Here is a 26,272-nt window from a genome sequence, read left to right as displayed (position 1 = left end):
TTTTGGAAACGAGAGTCCTACCTCCTTTTAGGAATGAAGGTCCTACCTCCTTTAAGGAATGAGTGCCCTACCTCTTTTTAGAAGTGAGGGCCCTACTTCCTTTTAGGAATGTGGGTCCTATGTTTCCAGAAAACAGAATATCCAGTTTTATGTGAAATTCTCAATGTTTGAGATGGCTTACATGTTTTCAAACCTTGTGCAGGCCAAGGAAAACACCAGTTGGCTGGATTTAGCACATGGGCCACTAGTTTTTGACATCTTTTTTAAATTTAAGGCTGCTCAGCTAAAGACTGTCCTACCGAGCAGGATTCAGTAGCCTATGCGAGAGAGAAATCAACTATTGAGAAAGTGCCTAGCATGAATGGTTTCTAGGAAATAGCAGGACTTCCTGAAAGTCCTGATATGCAAAGAACATAAAAATAATGAAACTGAACAGAATTTAGGCAGATATTAACTGTGGGTAGCCAAAAATCAAATTCAGCACACATTTCAATTTCATTCCTCGCCAGTGTCATCTTTTGCATCATTTTCCAAACATAAATTTCATCTTTTAAAATCATTTTCAAGATTTGGGATTTTTTCTTTCTTATTAAAATTGGCCAGATGAAATATTTATACCCACTGTATGTAATTTCAGGCATTAGATGACCCCTTCTCCACCTGCACACATACTCAGAGTAAAAGTCTCAGATCTCAGATCTAAGACTGAAAGGCAAAGGAATTTAATTTAAAGGAACTAGACACTCTAGTTACTGTTAGGTACTTTATAATCTTTAACACAAAGCAAAGCTTCCTTAATAGCAGCTTAATATTTGGCTTCAATTTTCCTACAGTGAAAGTAAACATGAGATACCAGTGTTGAATGCAGAAAAACTCTGACTTTTCCTGACTCACATATGCCTCCAGTGTTGAATGGTGCTCTTTTATGCCACACAAGTGGGCGGGTGAGAACAATGGCTCTATTGGCTGTGACCTGCCTAGCTGAAATGACTTTGCATAGCAAAAAGAGATATAATGATCTCATAGAAGTGTTCACTTCTTCTTAGGAATGAACCATATGTAGCCAGAGCATCCACATCAGAAGTTGAAGACCAAAGCATGATGGGAAAGTTTGTAAAAGTTGAAAGACAAGTAAGTCTTTTTTTTCTCTCACCAAAAACTAGGTCTGTAAAATTTATTTTCAAGTGTCATTTTGTTTTGTTTTGTTTGTTTGTTTGTTTGAGATGGAGTTCCACCCTTGTTGCCCAGGCTGGAGTACAATAGCGCTGTCTTGGCTCACTGCAACCTCGGCCTCCTGGGTTCAAACGATTCTCCTGCCTCAGCCACCTGAGGAGCTGAAATTACAGGCACCGCCACCATGACCAGCTAATTTCTGTATTTTTAGTAGAGATGGTTTTTGCCATGTTGGCCAGGCTGGTCTCGAACTCCTGACCTCAGGTGATCCCCCCGCCTCAACCTCCCAAAGTGCTGGGATTATAGGCTTGAGCCACAGCGCCCAGCCCCCACTACAGCTAGTGCTCAACTTACGACCACGATTGGTTCTGACAGACCAGTCGTAACACAATTTGGTCGTAAGTTGAGTAGGCTATATGTACAGTACTGTGAAATGATGTTATAAAAATCTTTAAGTCATATTTTAATCATAATTTTCTTTCATTATTGTTATATATCATAATTTTCTTTGTTCATTTTATGCCACTTGTATCATCTCTACACCATTTTGTTTCTTATTTTTACATTCGTCAGGTTTAAGTAAAACGCTGCATTACCAGTACAACTGGTTTAATATTTGCAAAATATACAAAATTACAAAATACAGGAGCATACAAAAATACAAAATACAGGTGTAAAAAATACCATAGGAAACATTTTCCCAATTGCAAAACATATCAAAATATATAAACATGTATGAAACATTTTATTGGCCGCTGGTGCTTGGCTGCAGATCGTTGATGTCGTCATCTGAGGCAGCAGTTGGGGTTACCGCAGTTGGTTTTTTCATAAACATGGTGAGCTTTGTCCGAATTGTATGTTTCTTTTTTTCTTCATAAATTTCACAATACGGACGAAACACACGGTGCGCCATCTGTTCAATCCTTGCAAATCGTTCGATGTTTGGGTCCATTGCTTCGAAATGTATAAGAAGTTTATTCAGTGAAGTTAAACCGTCTGATAATTCCTCAGTGGTGAACTTTCTTTCTGGCTCCTCCTCCTCTTTCTCTGCTTCTCCTCTTTCTTCTTCTGCCACTCTTTCTTCTTCCAGTTCGATTAGCTCTTCATTTGTAAGTTCTCCGGACTCTTTGTCTAGCAACTCTTTGACATCTTCCATTTCACACTCCAAAGAAAGGTCTTTAGCGAGTTTTAATATTTTTTCCCGAATCATTTCAAGTTCATGTTCACTGTCAAATCTGTCAAAATCATTAACAGAGCGCTTAACACAATTTTTCCAGATGCCATTCATGCACTTTGTCGTCACAGCCTCCCAGGCGGTAGCAATATTCTTGACACACATCAAAATGTTGTAGTGTTTCCAAAAATCTAGCAATGTTAGTTCTGAGTCAGCATCTATAGCGGATATTGCTTGAGCGAAGGTGGTTCGGAGATAGTTGGCCTTTAATGTAGCAATCGAACCTTGGCCCATAGGCTGGATGAGTAGAGTCGTGTTTGGCGGAAGAAAAACAAATTTTACATCTGGATGGAGATCGCCTAGATGTGGTGGGTGACCAGGCGCTTTATCGAGTAGCAATAAAACCTTGAAAGGAATATCTTTCTCCAAACAATATTCTCAAACTTGAGGAATAAAACAGTTCAAAAACCAGTCTTCAAACAATCCTTGTGTCATCCATGCTTTACGTTGAGAACAAAAGTAGACGGGCAGTGTGTGCTTGTTAACATTCTTGAACGCACGCAGGTTGTCTGAGTGATAAATTAAGCTTCAGCTTAAACCCTGTGATGTTCCTGCCAAGCAGCAGAGTTAGCCTATCCTTAAATGCTTTAAGTCCCGGCATGCTTTTGGCCTCTTTGTGAATATAAGTGCGTGCTGGCATCCGTTTCCAAAATAATCCAGTTTCATCAACATTGAAAATCTGTTCTGCTAGATACCCCTCATCTGTAATTAATTCAGCCAGACTGTCAAGAAACTTACGTGCTCCTTCCTCATCCGCACTCACTGCTTCTCCAGTCGCTTGAACACTATGCATCTGGAATCTTTTCTTGAATCTCTGGAACCAGCCAGTGCTTGCTACAAATTCTTGACTGTAATCTTCTCCAGCACACCCCTTCAGAGTCTGAAATAGACTTCTCGCCTTCATCTGCACAGTAAAAAGACTTAATGGTGTCCGTTTTTGAATTTGATCTTCCATCCAAATATATAGCAATTTCTCCATTTCGTGGATGGGCCCGCTTCGTTGCTTTGTTATGACTGTTGATCGCATGGGTGCAGAACCTTTCACAGCTTCACGAATTCTTTATCTTTCAAAATCGTCGACACAGTCGAGTGTGATAACTTCGTATCACGTGTGATCACATTCACTTTCTTTCCTCCTTCGTACTGCTTAATTACCTTCATTTTCGTGTGGAGATCGATGGCCTTTCTTTCCTTCTTGGCAGGCTGAGGCATAGACAAAGACAATTTCCTCTTGGTAGACATCTTGGGAGGGGTTTGATGAAAAATATCCAAGACACAAAACACAAATTGCTGTACCGAGTCTGGGATAACAGTTGAAATGGTGCACACGGAGATGGTAGTGCTGCCGGAAGCTGGTCTGCACTGTCGTACGCCCAGCTGGGCAACGTTTGCGCTGCCAGATGCGGAGCAGTCGCGGCTAGCGATTGTGGTCGTAAAGTCGAATGGTCGTAAGTTGCATAGGTCGTAAGTCGATCAATACCTGTATTGTTTTTCAAAGGGAGATAAGATACTTGAGTAATACTACCTACGATTCAAAAAGATGTGGAAATGAAATCACTGATTGAGCATTTATTCCATGTTCACATGCAAGTTAATTATTGTTCCGAGCCTCAGTTTTCCTCATCTGTAATATGGGGATTATAATACCCTATTAGGTTGCTGTGAGGATTACATTGGTACATGAAAATTACCTCATAATAATATTAGTGGGCACAGTGAACACTTGATGGCAGCTACAGTTATCATGCATTTCATGGTGACCCTTAGGAAATGTTAGTGACCTGCCCCTGTATATTGCATGTCCTCCTTTTCTCAATGTCCAGGCTAGTGGTGGCCTTGTGAAGAGGCCAGGAGGAGGGCAGGCTATGGTGAGATCCATTTAAGGTGGAAAGGGAAATCTGCTCACACACAGAACCATGTAGCTCACTCTTGCTTTCATAGCAAAGAGCTCATAGTATAGTATCATCTGCCCAACTCTACATTAGATAAATGGTACTGCCGTTTTTTCAAGGATCATATTAATCCTTTCGTTTTATTCAAAACTGGAAATGGGATCTGTGCAGGAGAGGTAGGAGAAAATCAGAATTATTTCCTTTTTGTTACATCAAGAATTTTGTTTTGATTTTTACATTTGAATTTATAATTTCAGCTCTACTTTATTTTTCTGTGTCTTTGTTCTCTTGCCTGTGAAATAGAGATAATAATAGTATCCATCTTGCAGGCTGTTGTAAAATTCACGAGTCAATAAAGTGCATAAAACAGAGTCAGATACTAACTTTTCTGTAAGAGTCGGTTATTATTGAGGCTCAGATGCCATCCAGGCCACTGCTGTTATGGTACTCATCTTCTCACCAGTAAGATGGGATGACACACCTGACGACAGTGTTTCTTGTTGAGTTGTGAATTGCCAAAGCAAGAACATCACACACGTGTGCACACACACTCATGTATATTCATTCACAAAAGTTCAAATAAGGTACCAATTTAGGCAGGCAAGAGCAAACCGCCAGGTAGGGTCTTCAGTTCTGGGAAACTCAGTTCTTGCTAACCACTGCCCTTGTGTTTTTCGGGCTTATATCACTATGTAAGAGAAACACACAGTAACAATCCACATGTTCTGTCTAAGGAAATGTTCATAAATTGAGAACTCCTGCTCCTTGACCCAGGCCACATTAGCAAGGCCATCTCCTCCTCTAGGGGACAAAGCAGGCCTGTAACACTTCAAAGCATCTCTCTGCTTTCCACCTTTGCTCCCTAGAAAGACCTTGCCTAGGTTTTCTCTAGATTAGCACTAATACATGTACAAGGCTTGTGAGTAAGAGGCAGAAAATAAATTATTAGCTGATCTTATTATTAAGAGTTGCAAGAATGTTCTTCCCTTCTGAAAAGTAAATAAACTATTAGAATATTTCCTCCCAACCAACAGCAATGACCCACACCCTCAGAGAAAGCGGCAGTTCACAGCTTCATTTATTTTCCAGGTTCAGGACATGGGAAAGAAGCTGGACTTCCTTGTGGATATGCACATGCAGCACATGGAACGGCTGCAGGTGCACGTCACTGAGTATTACCCAACCAAGGGGACCTCCTCACCAGCTGAGGTGGAGAGGAAAGAGGACAACAGGTATTCCGATTTGAAAACCATCATCTGCAACTATTCCGAGACAGGTCCCCCGGAACCGCCGTACAGCTTCCACCAGGTGCCCATCGACAAAGTCAGCCCCTATGGGTTTTTTGCACATGACCCTGTGAACCCACCCAGAGGGGGACCCAGTTCTGCAAAGGTTCAAGCAACTCCTTCTCCCTCTGCAACAACATATGCAGAGAGGCCCACGGTCCTGCCTATCTTGACTCTTCTCGACTCAGGAGTGGGCTACCACTCCCAGGCTGAACTGCCGGGCCCCTACTCGGACCGAATCTCCCCCCGGCAGAGATGTAGCATCACACGGGACAGCGACACACCTCTGTCCCTGATGTCGGTCAACCACGAGGAGCTGGAAAGGTCTCCAAGTGGCTTCAGCATCTCCCAGGACAGAGATGATTATGTGTTTGGCCCCAATGGGGGGTCGAGCTGGATGAGGGAGAAGCGGTACCTCGCCGAGGGTGAGACGGACACAGACACGGACCCCTTCACGCCCAGCGGCTCCATGCCTCTGTCGTCCACAGGGGATGGGATTTCTGATTCAATATGGACCCCTTCCAACAAGCCCACTTAAAAGGGGTCACTGGTTGACCCCTCCTTGTAATGTAGACAGACTTTGTATAGTTCACTTACTCTCACACCCGACGCTTACCAGCAGGGACACCAATGGCTGCATCAAATGCATGCGTGTGCGTGGTGGCCCCACCCAGGCAGGGGCTTCCCACAGCCTCTTCCTCCCCATGTCACCACAACAAAGTGCTTCCTTTTCAGCATGGTTTGCATGACTTTACACTATATAAATGGTACCGCAAATCTCTTCTAGGTTACGCATTTACCTGCTGTTCTTGCTTTTGATCACGATTGGACCAGTACAGGGAGAAATTAGTGATGAGCCATGCTATTTGTCTGTTTGGTTGGCTGATTTGGGTTTTGGTTTAGTAAGCAGAGAAAGTAGTTTATTTCTAGGATCACTGCCCTCTTGTATAAAACACTGCAGCGATTAACTGGTTTTGAAAGCAAGGAAATAATTTTCTCAACAAAACCACAGTGTGTATCAGTGGGGCTGCCTGCTGAGCTAACATTAGGAAAGGAATGAAATAGTCATTGTGTTTCTAAAACAAATAATCTCAACAAATATTTAAGGGAAAACTGGCAAACCTTTTAAAAGCTCTCAAAAAGACCTCAGTTGGTCTGATGTTATTTAGTATCATGCCTCAGTTTCCTTATCTGTAAAAAGTGGTGATAATCCCAAGTGTAGCATTTCTGATGAGTTATGAATTAGCAGGGAGAGAATACACACACACACACACACACACACACACACACACACACACACACACACAAAGTTAAAATAGTTTTCAATTTATGTAGCCAAGGGCAATGGAATTTATCAGAAGTGAGATGCCCCTCTGGGCAGGAGCTATGTTCAGTGCCTTTAAAATGAAGTTCCAACTCACATTTCTCCCCACGATACAGAAGTACAAAATATCCATCTAAAATAGAAATTAGAGTCAAGAAGGCACACAGAAAGTATCTAGTCCAAGTACTTCCTTTTATAAATGAAGAACCTTAGGCTCAGGTAAAGTGACACACCCAGAGTCACTCAGTTGTCTCATAGAGAACCAGGACTCAAAAGTCAGGTGTGCTCACTCTCTCCCTGCCCTTGTTTCCCCTCACCACACCACTCTTCCGTTTATATCGTGCATCCTAGAGATTGTGCCAAGATATATGGCTTTGTGTTGTGTGGAAAGCACTCAGTTTATCCAGCAGGAAGGGGACTTCCATTTTTATTACAGAACATGCTTGCTTGCTGCATTGCATTTTAGATCTAGAAAAAAATAATACAGCAAACTACATTCACTGATGTGCAAATAGGCAAATTTTCCAGAACCATCCAGTTTTACTTTTCCTAATGTGTGGAACCAACCCACATTTTTCAAATGAAACTACTAAAACCACATGTAACCATGAGACAAGCTAAAATGTAAGCAGATAGCCTGGGAAGCACTGCCCTGCTGCACAGGTGTGACATTAAGCACAAGCCGTCTGTGGCCACTTATGAGATGTTGTTATACTTGGGAAAACTTTGGTGGAAAAGGTTTCTGGTAGGCCTAGATTGAATTAGCTAAATGACCACACCACAGTATTATTGTCTCACTCTTCTCACACACCTAGGCACTGGTCTGGATAGTTGCCCTGGTGACGATCAAGATAATCCAGATGACCTGAACAAATGTCCGTATGCCACTGCCACTGCTATTCTCCTTCACAGTCTTGTCAAGAGCCACAGTAGCTATGGCAGACGTTTGACTGATGGTTTCATCATTTCCTAATACAAGAGTTTGGCACTATGTTGAAGAGAAGAATCACTTCCTCAGAGATAGGTTCCTTTCAACTCACATGTCAACAGGTACTGTACAGAAAGCTCAAAATACAGTAATGATTAGAGCTTGACCCCTGACTTTAGGAGCTTACAACCAAAGCCCAAAGTCCTTGGCCAAGGGCAGACATGGTGAGTGGCAGAAAGGTGTTTTTCATTGAGAGCCCCACAAATGGATGGGTGTAGATCTCAAAGTCTGAGATGGGAAATACACCAGAATGCTCAACACATCAGACATGAAGCCCATCCCTTATGGTTTTCCATTTGATGTGCTGGAAATCTGAAGGACAAAGGGCATGAGTGATTTGGGTCACTTCCCCACTCCTTCAATATGGCTGAAAGTGCCACTGGGGATTATAATCTAAGAAACCCTATGTCCCTTCCTGAGGGGTTGATTATTGGCTCCTGATCTTCCTGGAATCTTTCACTCGGGATGATCACACTGCCTACCATCCAACATGTTACTATGCTCTTCTTTATGTACATAAGTTACTGGAAACCAACAAAAAAGGAGAGTGAATCACATTCTCCACATATGCACCAATTAATCTTTTAACTTATTAATATTCTTGCAGAAATTACTAACCTAAATATCTTACAAATAGATGCATTTTCCAGCAACTCAATGGAGTTCTAGCTTAAAGTATTTACCATTGATCCACAATTGGAGGAATTACCTTAGGTTCTTTTAATAACCTAGAAAGGATTAAAGCTTGTATAGTTTTCTAAACCATAGGCAGGCAGTCTAGCTTCCCTGCTGGATCATAAGAACAGGACAGCAGGGATTGGGTTTATATTGATCAATAGCAGGGAAGCATTGATCTTCCAACATCTAATAAGTCGTCTTTATCAGTATAGACACAGACAAAATACATGTTTTATGAATGAATAAATGATAAGAACCTTAAGAGCTGTCTTTTTCCCATTTAAGAAAACAAAAATGAAAAGAGAAACATGATCTTCTGGAATAATTCTGCCTTGATATTCTCCTTTTCTTTCCCAAAAAATAGATTCCAGAAAGGCAAACCAAACCTGCTCAAGTTGCCTACTTAGAGACAAGCTCATCAACATGGCTCACAGTGAGCAAGCAGAAATTCAGGGTCTGGAATTGAACATGAGTTACAGGACGAAGCAGTGTGTACTCCCACAAAGATCCTTTTGTCAGACAAAGGAACAGCATGATAATCCAATGGAACTGGTTAATAACATGACCCAAGATGATACGACTGCAGATATACTAGTCGTTCTGAAAGTTGCCCAAGAAATTGCAGTCCTTTTGACAGAACCCCGTGAGATATTGACAAATTAATTCCATCATCAAAAGTAGGCATATTTATAGTTGAAACTATGATGTATGTATTTGGTCCTTTCGGGTCACAACGTGACATGAAAAATTTAAAAGGTCATATTTTATCACGATCAAAATGGATGAGATAAATCAACTTCACAAATGTTAGGTGAAACATGATCCTATTGGGATGAGAAAAAAGGACTTGAGATCAAATGTGAGTTTTGACTATCAAATTCCAGCACAAAAGCAGATATCAAAAGTTTAAGAAAAAAATTATTGCAGGGAAAGAAAAACACATCAGCTTGAGAAAATGCAACTGAGTAACTTTGTTTTTAGGACTGGGAGTTTAGGCTTATTAGACATGACATTGATATTACAAAGCCCTAGTTTTTATGAAAACATAACTAGATAATCCCAATGTATATAAGTTAAAATGAACTAATGAATCAGCAATTATGCATCCTATGCCTATTTTATGCAAGGTAATTTCCTAGACACTGTAGTTTAAAAGAATAATTTTCTGTAGAAAAATCTAATATAACAGGAGCTACTCATAATTTGGCAAAATCATTCTCATAATTCCATGCTACTGTAATGGGAGTGTAATAAAGATAAAGTCATTTGTTTATTCATTTGACAAGATTTATTAAGCACCAATGTATGCCAGAACTGTGCAGTGCACTGGAAATTCAGAGATAAGAAAACCACAATTTCTGCCGTCAAAATGCTAGGAATCTAGAGTTCTCAAATATCAGAGGTCCCTTCAAACTATGTCTACAAGGAAAAGAAAATAACTGATTTCATCCCTGCAAACAACTCTATACAGACAGAACTGCTTCCTAGCTTGGAAATTATGGGAAATTAAACATGAAAATGAGAGCAAAGATTCTACATCAAAATGGCAATGATCCTATCAGCCCCATGAAGGCTGAGTGGGTTGAATGGGGACTTTGAGTTTGGATTCAATGCTTTGAACTTCATAGCTCCACGGAAGCTGTGGTTAAAAAAAAAAAAAAGAAGGGTTCTAGGGAATCCGAGGAAGGTTGTTGGAGAAACCAGCTTTCTTCTCTCTTAATCCCTACCAAGATTGAGACCAGGCAAGGAGCTGAGCTACTTTCATTTCATTATGTTGACCAAGAGAAGCTTGTGATATGGACTATGGCACAGCACCTATTTCAAGAGAAAGATGTTACTCTACTTATGGGAACCTGCAGATCAGATTCTCCTGGGGCAAAAGAAGAAATTTGTTCAGCAGGCTAAGAAGTCAACTGCCCTTTGTACAGTGCTGCCAAACACACCCCAGGGTCCTCCCACCCCATGCTTCCCCCAGAATATGCCACATAGCTGGTATTTGGTTTTCATGAATAACCAAAGATTCTTCTTTGCTTTCCGAACCCCAGGCATCCTTAGGAATTTGCTCCATGTCCTCACTTGTCCTTGAAGGCTTGTTTTTCAGGATGTGAACTTTTTAAGTCTAAGTTGTTTCTTTATATCCAAATCAACCCCACACTATTATGGCTGATATTACACCATTCCAAACTGGGACAACTGGCCCCTAAGCAAGCCAGCAGGCAGCCCATCACTAATGCTCAGTTTAGAATATGTTGGGGCCAGGCTATCTGCATAGCTTTACTTGTTTTAGAAGCCAGTAATGGCAGTGCAAAAGAGACAGGAAGCATACAGAGATGACCTGGAAGAAAATTTGAGTTTCGGCACGTTCAAAAACATTTGACTCTTCTACCCTGTTTTGATTTTCAAATGAGACAATCAACATATAGACAAAGTCCCTAGTACAATGACTGATGCATACCAGGGACTGATATTTATGTTCTTTTTTTTTTTAAACACAATATGCATGTACTTAATTGTCTCAGTCTTTGGTATCACTTATAAACTCTAAATTTACATCAGAATTTTTTTTTTCATGAAAAAGAATGGTGGAGATACAATCCCAATTATTAAATCAGGCATTTTCACCATTGCTTTTTAAATAAGTACATCTCTATAAATGAAAATGCTTACTTTTGTCCACCACAATAAGGAAGAGAAGAAATACTGGAATGAAGAGAGGCAGGAATGTTGGATCTCAGTGGCTGAGTTGTGGCAGTTCCATTGGACATATAGTACCAGATGTTGCGCCATCTGAACGACGTGTAGGAGATAAAGCCAAATAGCAAGAATAAAGGGCTCATGATTTCCCAAGGAATGTCTACGGTGCTTGGTGGCTGTCAGACAACACCCTAGCAATGAATGGGGGAACTGCTAGAAGAAAGAGTTGATGCTTGCTTAAACCCTCCTTGGGGAGATTTGTTCCCAGCCTTTGACAGCTGTAACCTCAGCAACCCTATAAGAAAATTGTGATTCATATTTTGACTTGTTATCATAGATGCAAGGAGACATAATTTCATGGATTCTAAGATACACAGAACAAGAAGAGACCTTGGTCATCCAGAACAATCACCTGCCTTTTTAGATCAAGAAGCAGAAGATCAGAGCAAAGAACATCACACCACGCCCCTCAGTGAGTGAAGAAGTGATAGAGTCACAGAATAAATCCAGAACTCAGGTCTTCTGATATGTGCTCCAGAAGTTGGAGACAAAACTAAAAGTAAAATAACAAGTGAAATCAAAACATCACTGTTGAGCTCAGAATATGAATAAGAACTTCCTGGCCCACTTGAGAAACTATGAAACCAGATATACCTTTGAAGAATTCTTCCCTTCTCTGGAATAAGATGGATGGTTCCATGTCGTGAAAGATGATGATGTTCCTTCTCCCAGATTCCTGCTGTCTTCAAAAGGCCTAGCAAAAACCACTGGTACTGGGTGCAGTTGAGAAAGGGAATGAAGAAGAGCAATCCTGTGGCCATGCGGGAGTTCTACCCTCCACCCTCTGCCCTCTCCTACTTTGTTCCTTCTTGGTCCTTCCATGTTTGGACTGATTCACCTTTTTGGCACATCACTTGGACTCATTCAGCTCCAGACTCATGCCTTAGGTTGCATGCTCATCTATAGACTGATTAAACAGGGTTTCTCCTTGATAAATCTCTATGGTTTTGATTTTAAGAAGTCAGGCATGATTTCTTTTGGGATCTCTATGACCCAAAGTGGCCAGTTTTACCAAAGGTGTCCCTTTGCACTGGGATCTCTGGGTCTCATCTGAGCACAACTTGAGTCCTCTTGCCTTGTCCCAGAGAATCCCCATGTGGTCAAGTCACAAGCAGATACTCTAGGGCCTTCTCCAAAAGCTACAAAGAAGCAAACAGGACTCAGCTTAGGACATCTTATGCATCTTATGTTTACGTAACTAGGAAATTATTTTAGGAAGTAAACAGGCCTCTGTTGGCTCAAATGAACATCTTCATAGTTAGTTTCCACTTACATTGTTCTCGTGATAAATATTCCAGAATTTGGCAGGGCTCCCCAGCAGTCCTTGTGAATCCCTGTGCTAGGATGTTTCAGTTCTCCTGAGTCAGACTGAAGTGAAAGCTCCTAAGAGATAATCAGAAAGAAGGATGGTGAAGCTCTAGGACAACAATAGTTGGTCCAGTAATTTTGACGACTGTCATTCTACCTAAGTCTTCATCCTCCAGATAGCACTGTTGTGAGCTTTAAATAAGCTTCAGAGGAAATAATGATTTTTGACACAGCTGAAAATGGGCTTTATATAAGAATAATTTGAGAACAGCTTACAATTAGGTAGTCAAAAGCCCAGCTCGGTGCTCATGAATGTATTCGTAATTTCTCTTAGGCTTGCCAAACAGACTGCAATTTGCTACCTAAGAGTAATAAAAAACGAGAGCATATTTTATTTTGATGTCCCATTCTCTTCCTCTGCCCACAAAAGTGAGGTCAGGGAAGGGGAGAGAAACTTATACTAAGCGCTCCTTGTGAATTGCCTGTGACATGATAGCTCTCTCAAGTTCATGCAATCCTCATCGCAACCCCATGAGGGAGATGTTATTGTCTCCATCTTACAGATGAGGAAACTGAAGCTGTGAAGGAAAAGACCTTGTCAAAGGTCACACATTGTAAGAAGTAAAGCTGCATATTTAACCAAAGCCTGTGTACCTGTAAAGCTCATTCTCCCTCCCTCTTCCTCTCAAATCAGGCCCTAGCTCCTCCACAATGCTTCGCCCTTCTACATCTACTCAGCTTTACAGTAAAATGATCACAGACTCATGAGTTCCCTGGAGAGCAGAGTGATGCCTGGGCCAGCTATTCCTCTTGGCTGTTCAGCAGGTCCTTTCAGTGGCTTCACAATCCAGCTGTCAGTGGCAGAAAGTAATGCCACATAAATTATTCACCTGGTTCACATTGGAATCCATTAGCTCTTGGGGCTTGGTGTGGCTGCAAATCATCCACAAGCAGCCCTTGTTCTCTGCCCCCAAGGAGCTCCTGTCATTGTTTTCAGCCAAACAAGTTCAAATATCTCCATGTCTCTGCCAACTCTGGTCTTTTGTCTCTAGATTGTACCTTTATTTCAGAGCTCTGAAATTCTGCAAAAACAGGTGAGTCTAAAAACATTCTCTGGGAGGCCAAAAACTCAGAACAGTTATGTCCTCTTTCTCAGTATTAAAAGATCAAGGTTTCCCATGGAAGCAAATCTGATCTGGTAATTGGGCCCTTCTTTACCCTTCTGAATACTTTTCCAAGGAGGGGGCAGCTCCCACCCCCACAGTTCCCCTGAGGGTTAAGAGTCCTGGTCGGGGCCGAGTTGCAAAATTTAGGGCAGCCATTTTGCCAAGGGTCAGAGATTCACTGTTGGAGAGGTGAAGTCAGCTCTGTCCCATCCTAAAAAATCATCTCAGAAAGACAGGTGGACTTCATCAGATTTGTCAGTCCTTCCTTATTTTAAAGAGGAAAATAATCTCTGCCTTGCTTCAGATAGGATATGGCTATTTTTTTCCTCCTTTTTCTAATGTAGCAGTGATTGAAAACACCCATCTTTGAAGAACAAATTGAGGTTCCCAGTGACATGAATCCATTATATTTGATTTTGGGTTGTATTTTTTAACCCCTTTTTATGGCATAGAATTCTGGTGCCTTGCTCCCTGGGTTTGTCTCCCTGCTACGAGTAGGCTTTCTTCACATTCTGGCTTACAAGGGAACACAACTATTCCACAAGTGGCCTTTAGTGCTCTTTATAATATGATTTCCTGTAATTTTTAAACTGTATGTGTAATTTATATTCTGGCTCTGTCCAATATTTGAACAACTTTAATAGGTTGATTTCCATATATATTATGCAAATAATTCTTACCTGATTTTTTATGTTCTATCTTAAATAAATACTGCACCACTTATTAATAAATAGACATTTCAGTGGTTATGTGGAAGAATGTTATTTGCTTCAAAACAATTTTTATGAGATTTTATTATTTATCATAGATAACACTGACTGCTGCTAATGGAAAACCTCTAAATATCGATGGCCTAACACAACAAAGATTTATTTGTTGCTCAAATTACAGTCCAGTGTGGATTGTCTGAGTTGCAAAGAGTGATGCAAGGATTTGGGCTACTGAAGAGCTGGAGTCCTTCACTTCTAGCTACAGAGCCAGGAGAAGAGCATCTAGAAAATCATTACCCACATCTTCCTGCCTTGGACTCAAAGTGACTCATTATTCTCACTCACGAACTCATTGCTTAAACTCAGTCACACTGTATGGGATAATCTGCAAAGGAGGCTGGGAAATGTAGTCTTCATGAATGCCCAACATGAGGAAATGTGTTGAATATATAGCTTTGCTCACCAGAATACTGTGATTGATCCTGTAGATTTCCTTGTTAGTACTGAGTGATGACTAGGTCTAACCCAAGGGTAGTTGTTGCCCAGGGAATAAGAGAACCAGAAAGTTCCCCTAGGAGTCACTGGAGTTCCAAATATGTATGAGGCAGAAGTTTAATAGCATCAAGTGTTGGCAAGAGTTATCTATTAGTAGTACATATTTCAAATGCAGCAAACAAGAACATGACCTGAATACGTCTCTATTATGAATTGGACCATTGGTGGGTGTAATCCCTGTGAAGGGATTATTGACTATAATCCTTGTTTTGTTTTTTTTTCCTTCTATTCAGTTCAGTTCAAGAACCATGTATTTAAGAAATACTAACTGGATATCTATCATATGCCAAGCATCGGAGATGCAGTATTTCACAATTTAATGTGGTATTGGCCTTAATATCATTTCAGTTCTGTGAGAAGCACAATGAATGAGATATCAAGAGTTCTATGGAAACAAAAAGCATGGTACTGGCTCATATTAGAGGTATAGAAAACACTTCATGCAGAGCATGAGGTATGAATGGAATATTTAAGGATGACTTGGCAAAGCCCAAAAAGGAAGAAGGAAGTGGAGAAGACAGGCCTGCCAGACACTGGGAAGAGGATATGCAAAGAGACATGAGACAGGCTTAGTTTAGAAGTTCTGTTCAAAGGAAAGTTGCTTTTTTATGTTCTTGTTCTTATGGTCTCCATTGCCTCTGGCAAGCAACTCAATGGGATTTATGCCCTGGGTAAAGAGGAACCATTCCAGGGACAGTAAGAAGGCTGTGTGCTTGGAATGAAGAAAGCAAGAAGGAGACTGATCCAGGCAGACGAGGCCTTGAAGGTGTATTAGGGATCTTTTGAACTTTCTGCTCTTAGGTTAAGGAGATCATGCAGCAGCCCAGAAATCTCTTCCCAGATCCGCAGTCTGAAACTGCACCCACCCTTCTGACTTCTGCCTCCCATCCTGATCACAGTTCTCATAATTCAATTTTGGAGTTTTCCTTTCAGAGAAACTACTCCTCTCATATCTAGAGACTGGCAAGTTTCTCCCCGCTGCCTGGTCTCAGTTTCCTGAAGAAAGAATCATATTGTTTTTTTCTTGATAACTAATGCCATTGCCACAAGGACTCATCCCCTATCCTCCTGCCTCCACTCCCTATAATCCCACTCCCTCCCATGGTCCCATTTCAGGGATTTGCAGCACTGGTCCACCTAGGCACCTAAGCCATAGCCTTCAGCATCAACCTTGACTCTCCACAGCCCATGATTTCTACCTTGTGACTCTCCCCAGGGAGGATCCTCTTCTTGCCACACTTACTCTCTTCCTGCTCTATAATGGTCTCTGACTCTGGTCTCTTTTTTTCCACTTCAGCCTCTACACTGTTTGTGACACAGTGGTCTTGAAGAAACAGAAATCCATTCATTTCCTTTTACTATTTATACATTTCATGGCTCTTTGACATCACCTAACATTTAACTTTTTTTATTATTTATTTATTTTTTTTGAGACGGAGTTTCACTCATGTTACCCTGGCTGGAGTGCAATGGCACGATCTTGGCGCACCACAACCTCCACCTCCTGGGTTCAGGCAATTCTCCTGCCTCAGCCTCCTGAGTAGCTGGGATTACAGGCACACACCACCATGCCCAGCTAATTTTTGTAGTTTTAGTAGAGACGGGGTTTCACCATGTTGACCAGAATGGTCTCGATCTCTTGACCTCATGATCCACCCGCCTCGGCCTCCCAAAGTGCTGGGATTATAGGCTTGAGTTAACTTTAAAAAATTTTTTCTTTAGCACACACAGTCCTCAATGATCAGCCACTTGCCATGCTCATTCTTACCTGTCCAGATAAGTGTCGTATTCCTCACCCATGCACCTGTGCGCCCTCCACGATACATATGCTCTGTGTTCTGCTCCACAAAGGAAGGCCTGCAACTCCCCAGACACATCCAGTTTTTAAAATAATGCTATATCTCAGTCATGTTGTTTCTTTTGCCAATGAAACACTCACTCATAAGACTTGCTAAGACATCATTTCCTCACCAAAGTCTTTCCTGAATGTTTCATCCTCCAGGTGGAACAAACCATTCTTCCCTTTTGCCTTGACTGTATCCTGTATAGACATCTATTATTGTATCTGTATATTCATGATTTTCTCAGTGGTTTCAGTGTCTATCTTCATCACTTCTCATGACTACCACCACTATTCTATGAGTTGTCTGAGGATAGACACTGAGTCTTACCAATCCTTGTCCTCAGAAACTATCAGTGACTGTAAGTGCTAAAGAATGAAACAATGAGTGAATACAGTCACATTTTAGGTGTGCCATCTATTTCTACACAAATATTGCCACAAATTTAGTAGTTAAAAACAATACAAATTATTATCTCACAGTTTCTGCTGGCCAGGAATCCAGGAACAGCTTAACTGGGTCCTCTGCTTTAGGGTCTTACAAGATTCAATTAAGGTGTTGGCTGGAGCTGTGATCTTACCTGAGGCTCAGCTGGGGGAGAATCCACTTCTAGTCTCACGTTAGGAACAGTTCAGTGCTTTGAGGATTGTTAAACTAAGGACATCAGTTTTTTGCTCACTGTTGGGCAGAGGTTGCTCTCAGTTCCTTGTCACATAGCCTTCCCCATAGGTCAGCTCACAGCATAGCAGTTTGCTTCATCAAAATGAGCAAGGGAGAGTCTGCTGGCAAGATGAAAGTTGCAGTCTTACATAACATATCATAAAACTGACAACCCATCCCCTTTGCCATATTTAACCAATTAGAAGCGATTCACAGATGTTGCCTATGCTCAAGGGGAGGGTGTTGTTACACAAGGTATAATTGAGACCATCTTAAAGCCTGCCTGTCACACTAGGTAACCAGGACATTCTCAAAGTTAGCATGAACTTGGTATTGTCTTTAGGTACTAATGAAGCAAGTATTAGAGCTCAGGAACCTGCCTCCAGCTAATAAGGGTGATTGCTTAGCTGCTGGACCTAGCCTTTATCAGCCTCTCCCAAGCTCAATTCTGTTGGACATAAGAATAATAGCTAATATTTACTGAGCACTTATATGTGCTAGACGTTTTACTTAGTACTCCCTATGAATCATCTCATTTACTCTTCACAATAAATCTTGGTGCTCAGAGCTATTACCATCCCTACTTTATAGATAGAGACAATAAATTATAGAGAATTTTAGTCACTTGTCCAGGGTCACATAGCTTATAAATGGCACAGCCAGGATTCAGACCAGGAAGTCTGACTCCAAAACCTTTATTCTTAACTCATTAGAACCTTCTATTTTGAATTAAAGTCCTTGCTAGCTAAACAGGGGATAAAGTTGTCTATATTCATTTAATTAAGTTTTCTCACTCAAGTTCTTTTCCTGCATACTTCTCCAGGGGGTTATATAATGTGTGGTTGTCTCAGTTAGGATCCAAGTGGAAAAATAAGAAAGTCATGTACACCCTAGGTAAGTTGAGAAGATATTTATAAAGGGTTTGCTTACAAAGATTTGGCCATAGTTTAGTTAAATCAAGTTGGCATGGTACAGTCCTGCAAAGCTAACAACAGCCCTGCAAGGGCCAGAACCCAGAGGGAGCTTTATGGAGAGGGCCATGTGACAGAGACTGTGACCTTGGGCAGTGGACACAGTGGTCTGGTAGTGAACCAGGTAGGGAGGGAGCTAAGGCAGTCAAGACCACAACTTCACTCTCTTTCCCTCTTCTCCTCTGCTGGTACCTACTGTTGTCTGAACCCAACAGAAAGCCAGGGAGGAAGGAGACTCCTATGTAGCTAATTAGGATGAAAACATGGCATGAGTGAGCTCACCACCCAAGGAGCTCTGAGATAAAAAGGCAAAGCTTGGAAAAGCATGAACTTTGGGGCAGATCTGCCTTATGCAGAGGAAGAGGAAAACATAAGGGGAGACCAAGAAACCATGATCAGTGTAGATAGAAATGAAGAGAGGCTCATGTAACCAAAAAGGGGAGACATGGGAGGGGGCGGCCATCATATAGAGTAATACCGGGATGTTGAGGTGACGCAGGATATGGGTGGGAAAGAGGCCACTCAACTTATGTAATATAGATAAAGTTGAGGAACTCTTTTAAAAGAAAGGCAAAGAGCTGCAGGAAAAATGAAGGTCTAAGTGTTGATGAAATCAATGACAAGTAAAGAGAGTTTGCTTTCGGTTGCAAGAGAGAATGATAGGGGAGGCTTGAGTATACTTACAAAATGTCAGAAAAGAAGCAGTTGAGCGGGAAAGAATAAAGACAAAAAAAAGAAAGAAAATAGATAATTGATGGCATAAAGACCCAGAAGAAGAAAATAATCAAATGTAAAACTAAAACCCGTAGCCACAAAGACAGCACAATGGGAATTGAACACCTCCTTGGAACTGGCCACTACACAGATTTATTTATTTATTTATTTATTTTTTTTGAGACAGAGTCTCACTCTGTTGCCCAGGCTGAATTGTAGTGGTGCAATCTCTGCTCACTGCAACCTCCACTTCCTGGGTTCAAGTGATTCTCCTGCCTCAGCCTCTTGAGTAGCCGAGATTACAGGCACATGCCGCCATGCCAGGCCAGTTTTTGTATTTTTAATAGAGACGAGGTCTCACCATGTTGGCAGGCTGGTCTCAAACCCCTGACCTCAAGTAATCCGCCAGCCTCGGCTTCCCAAAGTGCTGGGATTACAGGTATGGGCCACCACTCGCAGCCTAATTTCAGTGTTATTCAATCATCACAATTTTAAGTCAGTCAATTATAATTCCCATTTTATACATGGGGTAATTGAGGCTTGGAAACATAAATCTACTCAAAGTCAGACACTCATAAGGGAAAGAGTCACAATTTGAACTTAACCAGGACCACCTGCTCCTAAGTCTCAGGTAACGTCCTTTGGAGAAACAGTGGACCGAAACTTCACTCAGTCCACTATCCCATGTGGACTGAAGAAAGAATGGATGAACCAAAAAGACTGTGAATTGACGGGAGAGGAAGTTAGTAAAGCTTATATAAGTTTGCCTCTCTCTACTGTCAGTACAATGGGAAATAATATTTTTTCATGTGAGAGAAAGAACCTTGAGAGGGTTACTTAACCCTTTTATGGTAAGCATCTGTAAAATGGGGAGACTGATATCTATCTTGAAAGATCATTATCTGGACTGACGTCTGTAGAGTACTCAGCAAAGGATCTATCACACAGAAAATGTTCAGTTAGTGATAGCTTTTGACTCCATCCGATGCCCACACACCAAACTGTCTTAATTTGGGTGTCCACAAAAATAGAGATGAGACGTTGGGTATAGGTGGTTTATTCAGAAAGCATTCCCAGAAAACACAACTCAGAGAGTGGAGAGATGAAATAGGTGGAGTGAAAAGCCAATAAAGGGCCAGCTGATCCTTGTAAACAACTGAGCTCAATTTCATGGAAATCCAATGAGAAAGTAGGTAAAACGCACCAAATAATTGTCTCCCTTGGAAACAGGAATCTGGGGCTTTTGTCCACAGACTCCTATTTTGTGTTGGTTGAGAGTCATTCCTGGGGCGTTAAATCCTCTACACTGTCACGTTTTCCTGTGCTTCAGGTAAGTGAGCAGGAGATGCTGAAGTCCTCAGATAGAGAAACAGAAGCATTGCCAGCGAAGGTGGGGAGATGCCAGCATGCTGAGAATTGTCTGTGAACTGCAGGTGAACTCAGAAGTGGGGAGGAAGGACCCAGGGAAGGCTACCATCAGCATCTGGCACATAAGCCTATTTGAAAACCAGACATACACAACAGTAAATCAAAACCCGGCCAGGTTGCCACAATTTAGTCTGTAAATCTAAGGACAAAGATGTCTAACACTGAGAAAGCTGGTAATGATACTCACGGACACGATTCATTGTGGATACATTGCATGTCACCTCTGAGAACCAGGGTAGACATCCACTGCTTTTCTAGAAGACCATCATCTGGCTGCAAAGTCCATGTCTAGCATCACAAAGGCCTAAGGATAACTTCCCAGTTATGAGAAGTGAACACACTCTGCAACCGTATATTTCTGTCCAAATAAAACTTACCCACCTCAAGCCTCAGGTATGACTGTGTGACAGAGAAAAAGCCTAAAAATTATATCCCTGAAAAAATTTCTTTCCATCTGTACAAATGTAGCAAAAGCCCATTCATAGCCTTACACCCCCGATACTCCTGGGAACTTACTGTTTCTGATAATTTCAGCTTCCAACAGTGGGCATGGGCATCCAGTTGACCCAGGACCCAGTGACTTCTCCACACTGAAGACATGTATGATGTCTCCCCTGAGAAAAGTCCAATTGTCCCATGTCCTGCCCTTACGTCAGAAAAGAAAATATTCCCAGCAGTTTATCTCCTGGTTCTGGGCAGGTTGGCCTCAGGCCAGTGCAGGGCAAGGGAGTTAGCAAAAGGAAGAGGAGTGAGAGGTGAGATTTGAGAAGCATCGGGGTCAGGCCATGAAGGCCTTCATGGGCCCCATTATAAGGTTGTTTTTACTCTGAATCAAGAGGGAAGTCATTGCAACGCGTCGAGTAGAGGGATAGCAAGATCTGATTTATGTTAAAAAGAGTTGCTCTGACTTGAGAATATACTGAAGGAGGCAAGAGCAGAAGCCAAGAGGGTAGTTAAGAGCAATAGGGCATTTGCAGTCATCGGTTCAATGAGAGTCAAGAGAGGCTAGACTTAAGTGAGAACAATGGAGGTAGTGAGAAATGTTTGAACTCTGGATACATTTTATAAATTCTTCAGTGCTGTACGGTAATTTCCTAGGCCTTCACATTCATTCACCACTGACTCACACCCAGAGCAACTTCCAGTCCTGTAAGCCCGTTTCGTGATGAAGTGGTCTACACAGGTAGACCATTTTTTATCTTTTATAATGTATTTTTACTGTACTGTTTCTATATTTAGATACACAAATACTTACTATTGCATTACAACTGTAATAGTAAAATGCAGGTTGTATAAAAACAAGCAGTAGGGTCAGGCTTGCCTAACCCACTTTAGTCACCAGCTGAAATCAACTACAGCCCCCAGCCATTTCTTCAGAAGACTCCCGTGGGCCGGCGTGCCAGGTGATGCTCGGCCCATAGACCTTTGCAACAGGAAGAGGGAACTCATCACCTAGAGACACCTGTTCTGCCCTTCAATACACATAATTACTGTCAGAAAGGTTTTCCCATCCCATGCTGAATCAGTGCTTTGTCATTCTGCTCACGGATGCTATTCAGCTCATTGCACGGGCATTTTTCTCCCTTGGAGTTGATCTTTCACCACCCGGAGTTTTTGGTAGGATTATTATTCCATTTTCTTTCCCAAGAGGATTTAAAGCAATATCAAGCTTTTCCCTACCCCCCACCCCCTGTTATCTTTCACTAAGAACTCATATAAACCCCATGGCTCTGACCTAGCTGTTAATCGTTTTAGCTGTTTAAGCTCTTTGAAGTCATTTACCCTGCTCAGAAGATAGGTAAGTCGTATGCGGTAGGTATTTTAAAACTTTTTTGGGTTCTCCCTCCTCTTCAAAGCATGCATAAAGAATGCATGCAAAAAGAAGCCAGCTAAAGAATGCATCTGCTATAATCCTGAGCTCTAGGCTCCTGGATACTGAAGGATACAAGAGCAGTTTCTATCATCCAATATCTACATTGCATTTAGCTAAGACTCCATCCCTTGATCACTCGATCACGGTCTATTTCTTGTCGTTGCTCATTTTAAGCTATTGATTAGAATCTTCATCTGCTCACCAGCTGGGAGGATGGTTTCTCCTCAAATCTGTGATAAAAGAAAAGTAATCTTTAATCCAAAGCTGGAATGGGGGTAGAAGAGTACACTAAACAATGGCTGGCAGTGAGGCAACAGCCACAACGTTGTGTATTCTTACTCAGTGTTCAACCAGCGATGGATTTTGGCAGCAAACAAACTGGAGTTCCAATCCTAGCTCTCCCAGCTGCATTCCCTTGGGCCTTGTGTTTGTCTGAGACTTGGTTTCCTGAAGCTATAAAATAAGAATAATAAGTCATTATTAGGGTTGCTTGGAGGACCAAATGGGTAAGTAAACCCATTGGTTTACATGTTAAACTCCTAGTACATCAGATGGTCAACAAATATTAGAATCTTTACCTCTTTTCCGTCATTGGACATTTTAAGGCTGCCCCTCACTTTTTGGTGTTCTGTCACAGCTCATGGAGCCAAACTGCCTAAGCTTGAAGTCCAGGGATGCCCCTGCCAGCTTAATGACCTTGGGCAAACTGTCTAGAATCCCCAGGCTTCTGCCTTCTCTCCCAGAAGGGGAAGCTGATATCTACATGGAAGGTTACCAGCTGAATGGACCATCGTAATGCCTCAGAACATGTGTCGTTCATTGTGGCTAGCCCACACCAGCTGACACTCCAGCGTGCATTTCCACCCTCCACAGCACACCATAATTATGCTATATCTGATCCAGCACCTTTTGGCTGAAAAGTTCAGTGAAAAAGGCAGATTTGCTTGCCAAGCTGAACTAACCTTGGTTGATTTGGGACCCTTGATGAATGGAGGTAGCACGATGTTTAATTAAGACTCCGGAGCATTTGCCTTCACCATCCACCCTGCCGGCTCCAGGGCTGCTGTGATAAAACACATAGACATGTTGCAAACTAATTTCACAAGACTCTTGGGTGGATTCTTGTCCCATCAGTCACAGCAATACTTCTCAGCCCTTCTCCCGAGAGTGTGACTGGATTTCTAACCCTTCCACCTCCCAAAATGCTTTGAAATGGTGATTCTGTTTGTTTTCGATCTCAGGCTTTTTACTAGCACTCCAAGATGGTATTTTGAAAGCAGCAGAGTAAAACAGAACACTGTGGAAAAGAGACTTTCATATCTGAGAGACCATGGTTGAATTCCCAGTTCTCCCACTTGGAAATCATGTGACTGGGAGCTGGGGCTACACCTCAGACCCCTGGGCCTTTATCTTGTGTAACCCAACTATCAATGTCTGTCTCATGGGATGCTTTGGAAGCTAAATAACAGATTGTGCTCAATATGGGAGGATCAATAAGTTGTAGTCTACGGGAGGAAAACCCTGTTTCCTCTACTCTCTTAGGTTCAATTTCTGAGGTCCTGCAAATTAAACAAACAAAAGAAAGATTACAGGAGAAATTTTTCTTTTCATATGCTTATATGAGTCCTCACAAAAATGAAATAAAAACCCTAAAAGGGCCATCAGACTTGGGGGCTTATAAATCACTTTAACAAAAAGATGAGAAATTTGTGAAGTGACAAGACGAAGGGAAAGAGTTTTGAGCTTCTAGAGGTGGTAGATTGTGGGAAGGAAATATATGGGGAAACCAATGGAAGATAAGGCTTATTTTTTTAACGGTTGTTTGTGCGCCTACTCAGCGCCCACTTTCCATCTTCTTCATGGCCATAAAACTCTCCAGGAGAGAGAGAATTTCTCAGACATGTCTGCATATAGTCAGGTAGGAGAAGCTCCAAGAAGGCTTCTTTCTGCATCTATTGATTCTCAATGGCCTTCCACTCAAAATGATCCATGAGCCCAAAGTTGCTCATTAGGGGATAGTATATTTTGGCTGGCATATTCTGATCCCCTTCAATGTATAGTTACTGTTATCCTGTCATCACATGACTTACGCCTCTGCAAGTGTCACTGAAGAAACAAATGTTTATAGATAATTTTCCAGTAATAGTCACGAGAAATGTGGTGAAATAATGACAATTTTATGGTAAAGTTTTTGGATCTCTATTCAGTCTTTTTAAGATACAACTTTGAGGACTGTAACTCTATCATATGAAGATCATTGTCTGTCTTTTTTACTATTGGAGTACCAACGTCTTTTATTATATTTTATGATTTTTATTATTGTCATTATATTAGGTTGGTGCAAAAGTAATTGTGGTTTTTGCCATTACTTTACTTTAATTATATTACTTACATGTTAACCATTATATAGCACTTGTCAGACACTGTCCACTGAAGTCTATAAATGTAACACATTTGGCCAGGCACAGTGGCTCACACCTGTAATGCCAGCACTTTGGGAGGCCAAGGCAGGCGGATCACGAGGTCAGGAGTTTGAGACCAGCCTGGCCATCATGGTGAAACCCTGTCTCTACCAAAAATACAAAAATTAGCCAGGCATGGTGGCATGCGCCAGTAATCCCAGCTACTGGGGAGGCCAAGGTAGGAGAATCGCTTGAACTGGGGAGGTGGAAGTTGCAGTTAGCTGAGATCACACTGCGATCCAACCTGGGAGACAGAGTGAGACTCCATTTCAAAAAAAAAAAAAAAAGTAACATGTTTTAATTCTCAGGACAGTCTTGGGTGAGGCACAGAGAGATTTAGTAAGCTGCACAGCAGAGCCAGGAAGTAAGCAATCTTCTGACTCCAGGGTTTGTGCTTGTAACAACTTGCCATGAGCTCCACAGATAATTTTTGATGGAGTGAAGGTTAAGTAAGTTAACCCAGATCACAATGGCTAACTCAAGATTCAATCTGTCTTACCTTAAACCCAGGCTGTCTCCCTGTCCTAGATTGTCCCACAGGGGCCCAGGCTTGCAAAGGGGAGTGTTGCCAGATGTTCTCAGTTTTACTATCTGGTGAAGTCTAGTCAGTCGGAAGTGTTCTTTTATAAAACTCTCCAACTCTCCAAACTATGGATATTCCAAATATTGCATGAGACACCAAGATATTATTCATTGTTATCTCAGATTCAAATTTAACTGGGTGTCCTGTGTTACTTGTTAAATCTGACATCCTTAATCCAAACATATAATTGACTTGGCCAATGATAAAAAAAAAAGTTTAAAAACAAGAGAGAAGTAAAAATGCATTTTTCTCCAAGAACAAAATCAGTAAGAATTGTAGCCTTCGAGTAATGAATCTTAGCGTGTTTACTCTTAGTAAACGGAAGAGGGTGGTCAACATAAAAAAGCAGTAGTCAAAAGGAGAGAGAAATTTGTAGCTATTATATAAGTATAAATGCTTGTTTTTCTACTGTAAGTTTTCATCTTTTAATTTCTTATTTCTCTGATATGACGCTGAGTCCTGAAATAGATGCTGAAGAAGAAGAGGAGAAAGAGGAGAAAAGAGAGAAAGATAAGAGAATGAAAAAGAAATTAAGATTCCTAATATCTACCACATTTCAGAGGTTGTACTAAGCATCATATTTCATTGTCTCATTTAATCTTCACAAAAATACCTTCAAAGTGGCTATAACTGTCCATTCTACACACAAGGCTTAGAAAGCGGAGATGTTTG

The 26,272-nt window shown here is 41.5% G+C and overlaps 1 protein-coding gene across 1 annotated transcript in view; it reads left to right on the top strand.

Moving 5' to 3' along the window:
* KCNQ3 (potassium voltage-gated channel subfamily Q member 3) overlaps positions 1–14,552 on the top strand; it is a 350,151-nt gene extending 335,599 nt beyond the window's left edge. The window contains exons 14-15 of the mRNA XM_032253747.1: positions 1,047–1,131; positions 5,389–14,552. Of these exons, the coding sequence (XP_032109638.1) occupies positions 1,047–1,131; positions 5,389–6,123 (820 nt within the window). The 3' untranslated portion in view covers positions 6,124–14,552. The remainder of the gene's footprint in view (positions 1–1,046; positions 1,132–5,388) is intronic.
* Positions 14,553–26,272: the final 11,720 nt, after the last annotated feature.

The sequence above is a fragment of the Sapajus apella genome, unplaced genomic scaffold, assembly GCF_009761245.1.
Source record: "Sapajus apella isolate SASKATOON/1434 unplaced genomic scaffold, GSC_monkey_1.0 scaffold3, whole genome shotgun sequence".
Taxonomy (NCBI): domain Eukaryota; kingdom Metazoa; phylum Chordata; class Mammalia; order Primates; family Cebidae; genus Sapajus; species Sapajus apella.
The sequence above is the reverse complement of the archived record's forward strand: the minus strand, read 5'-3'. Positions and strand labels throughout refer to the sequence as shown.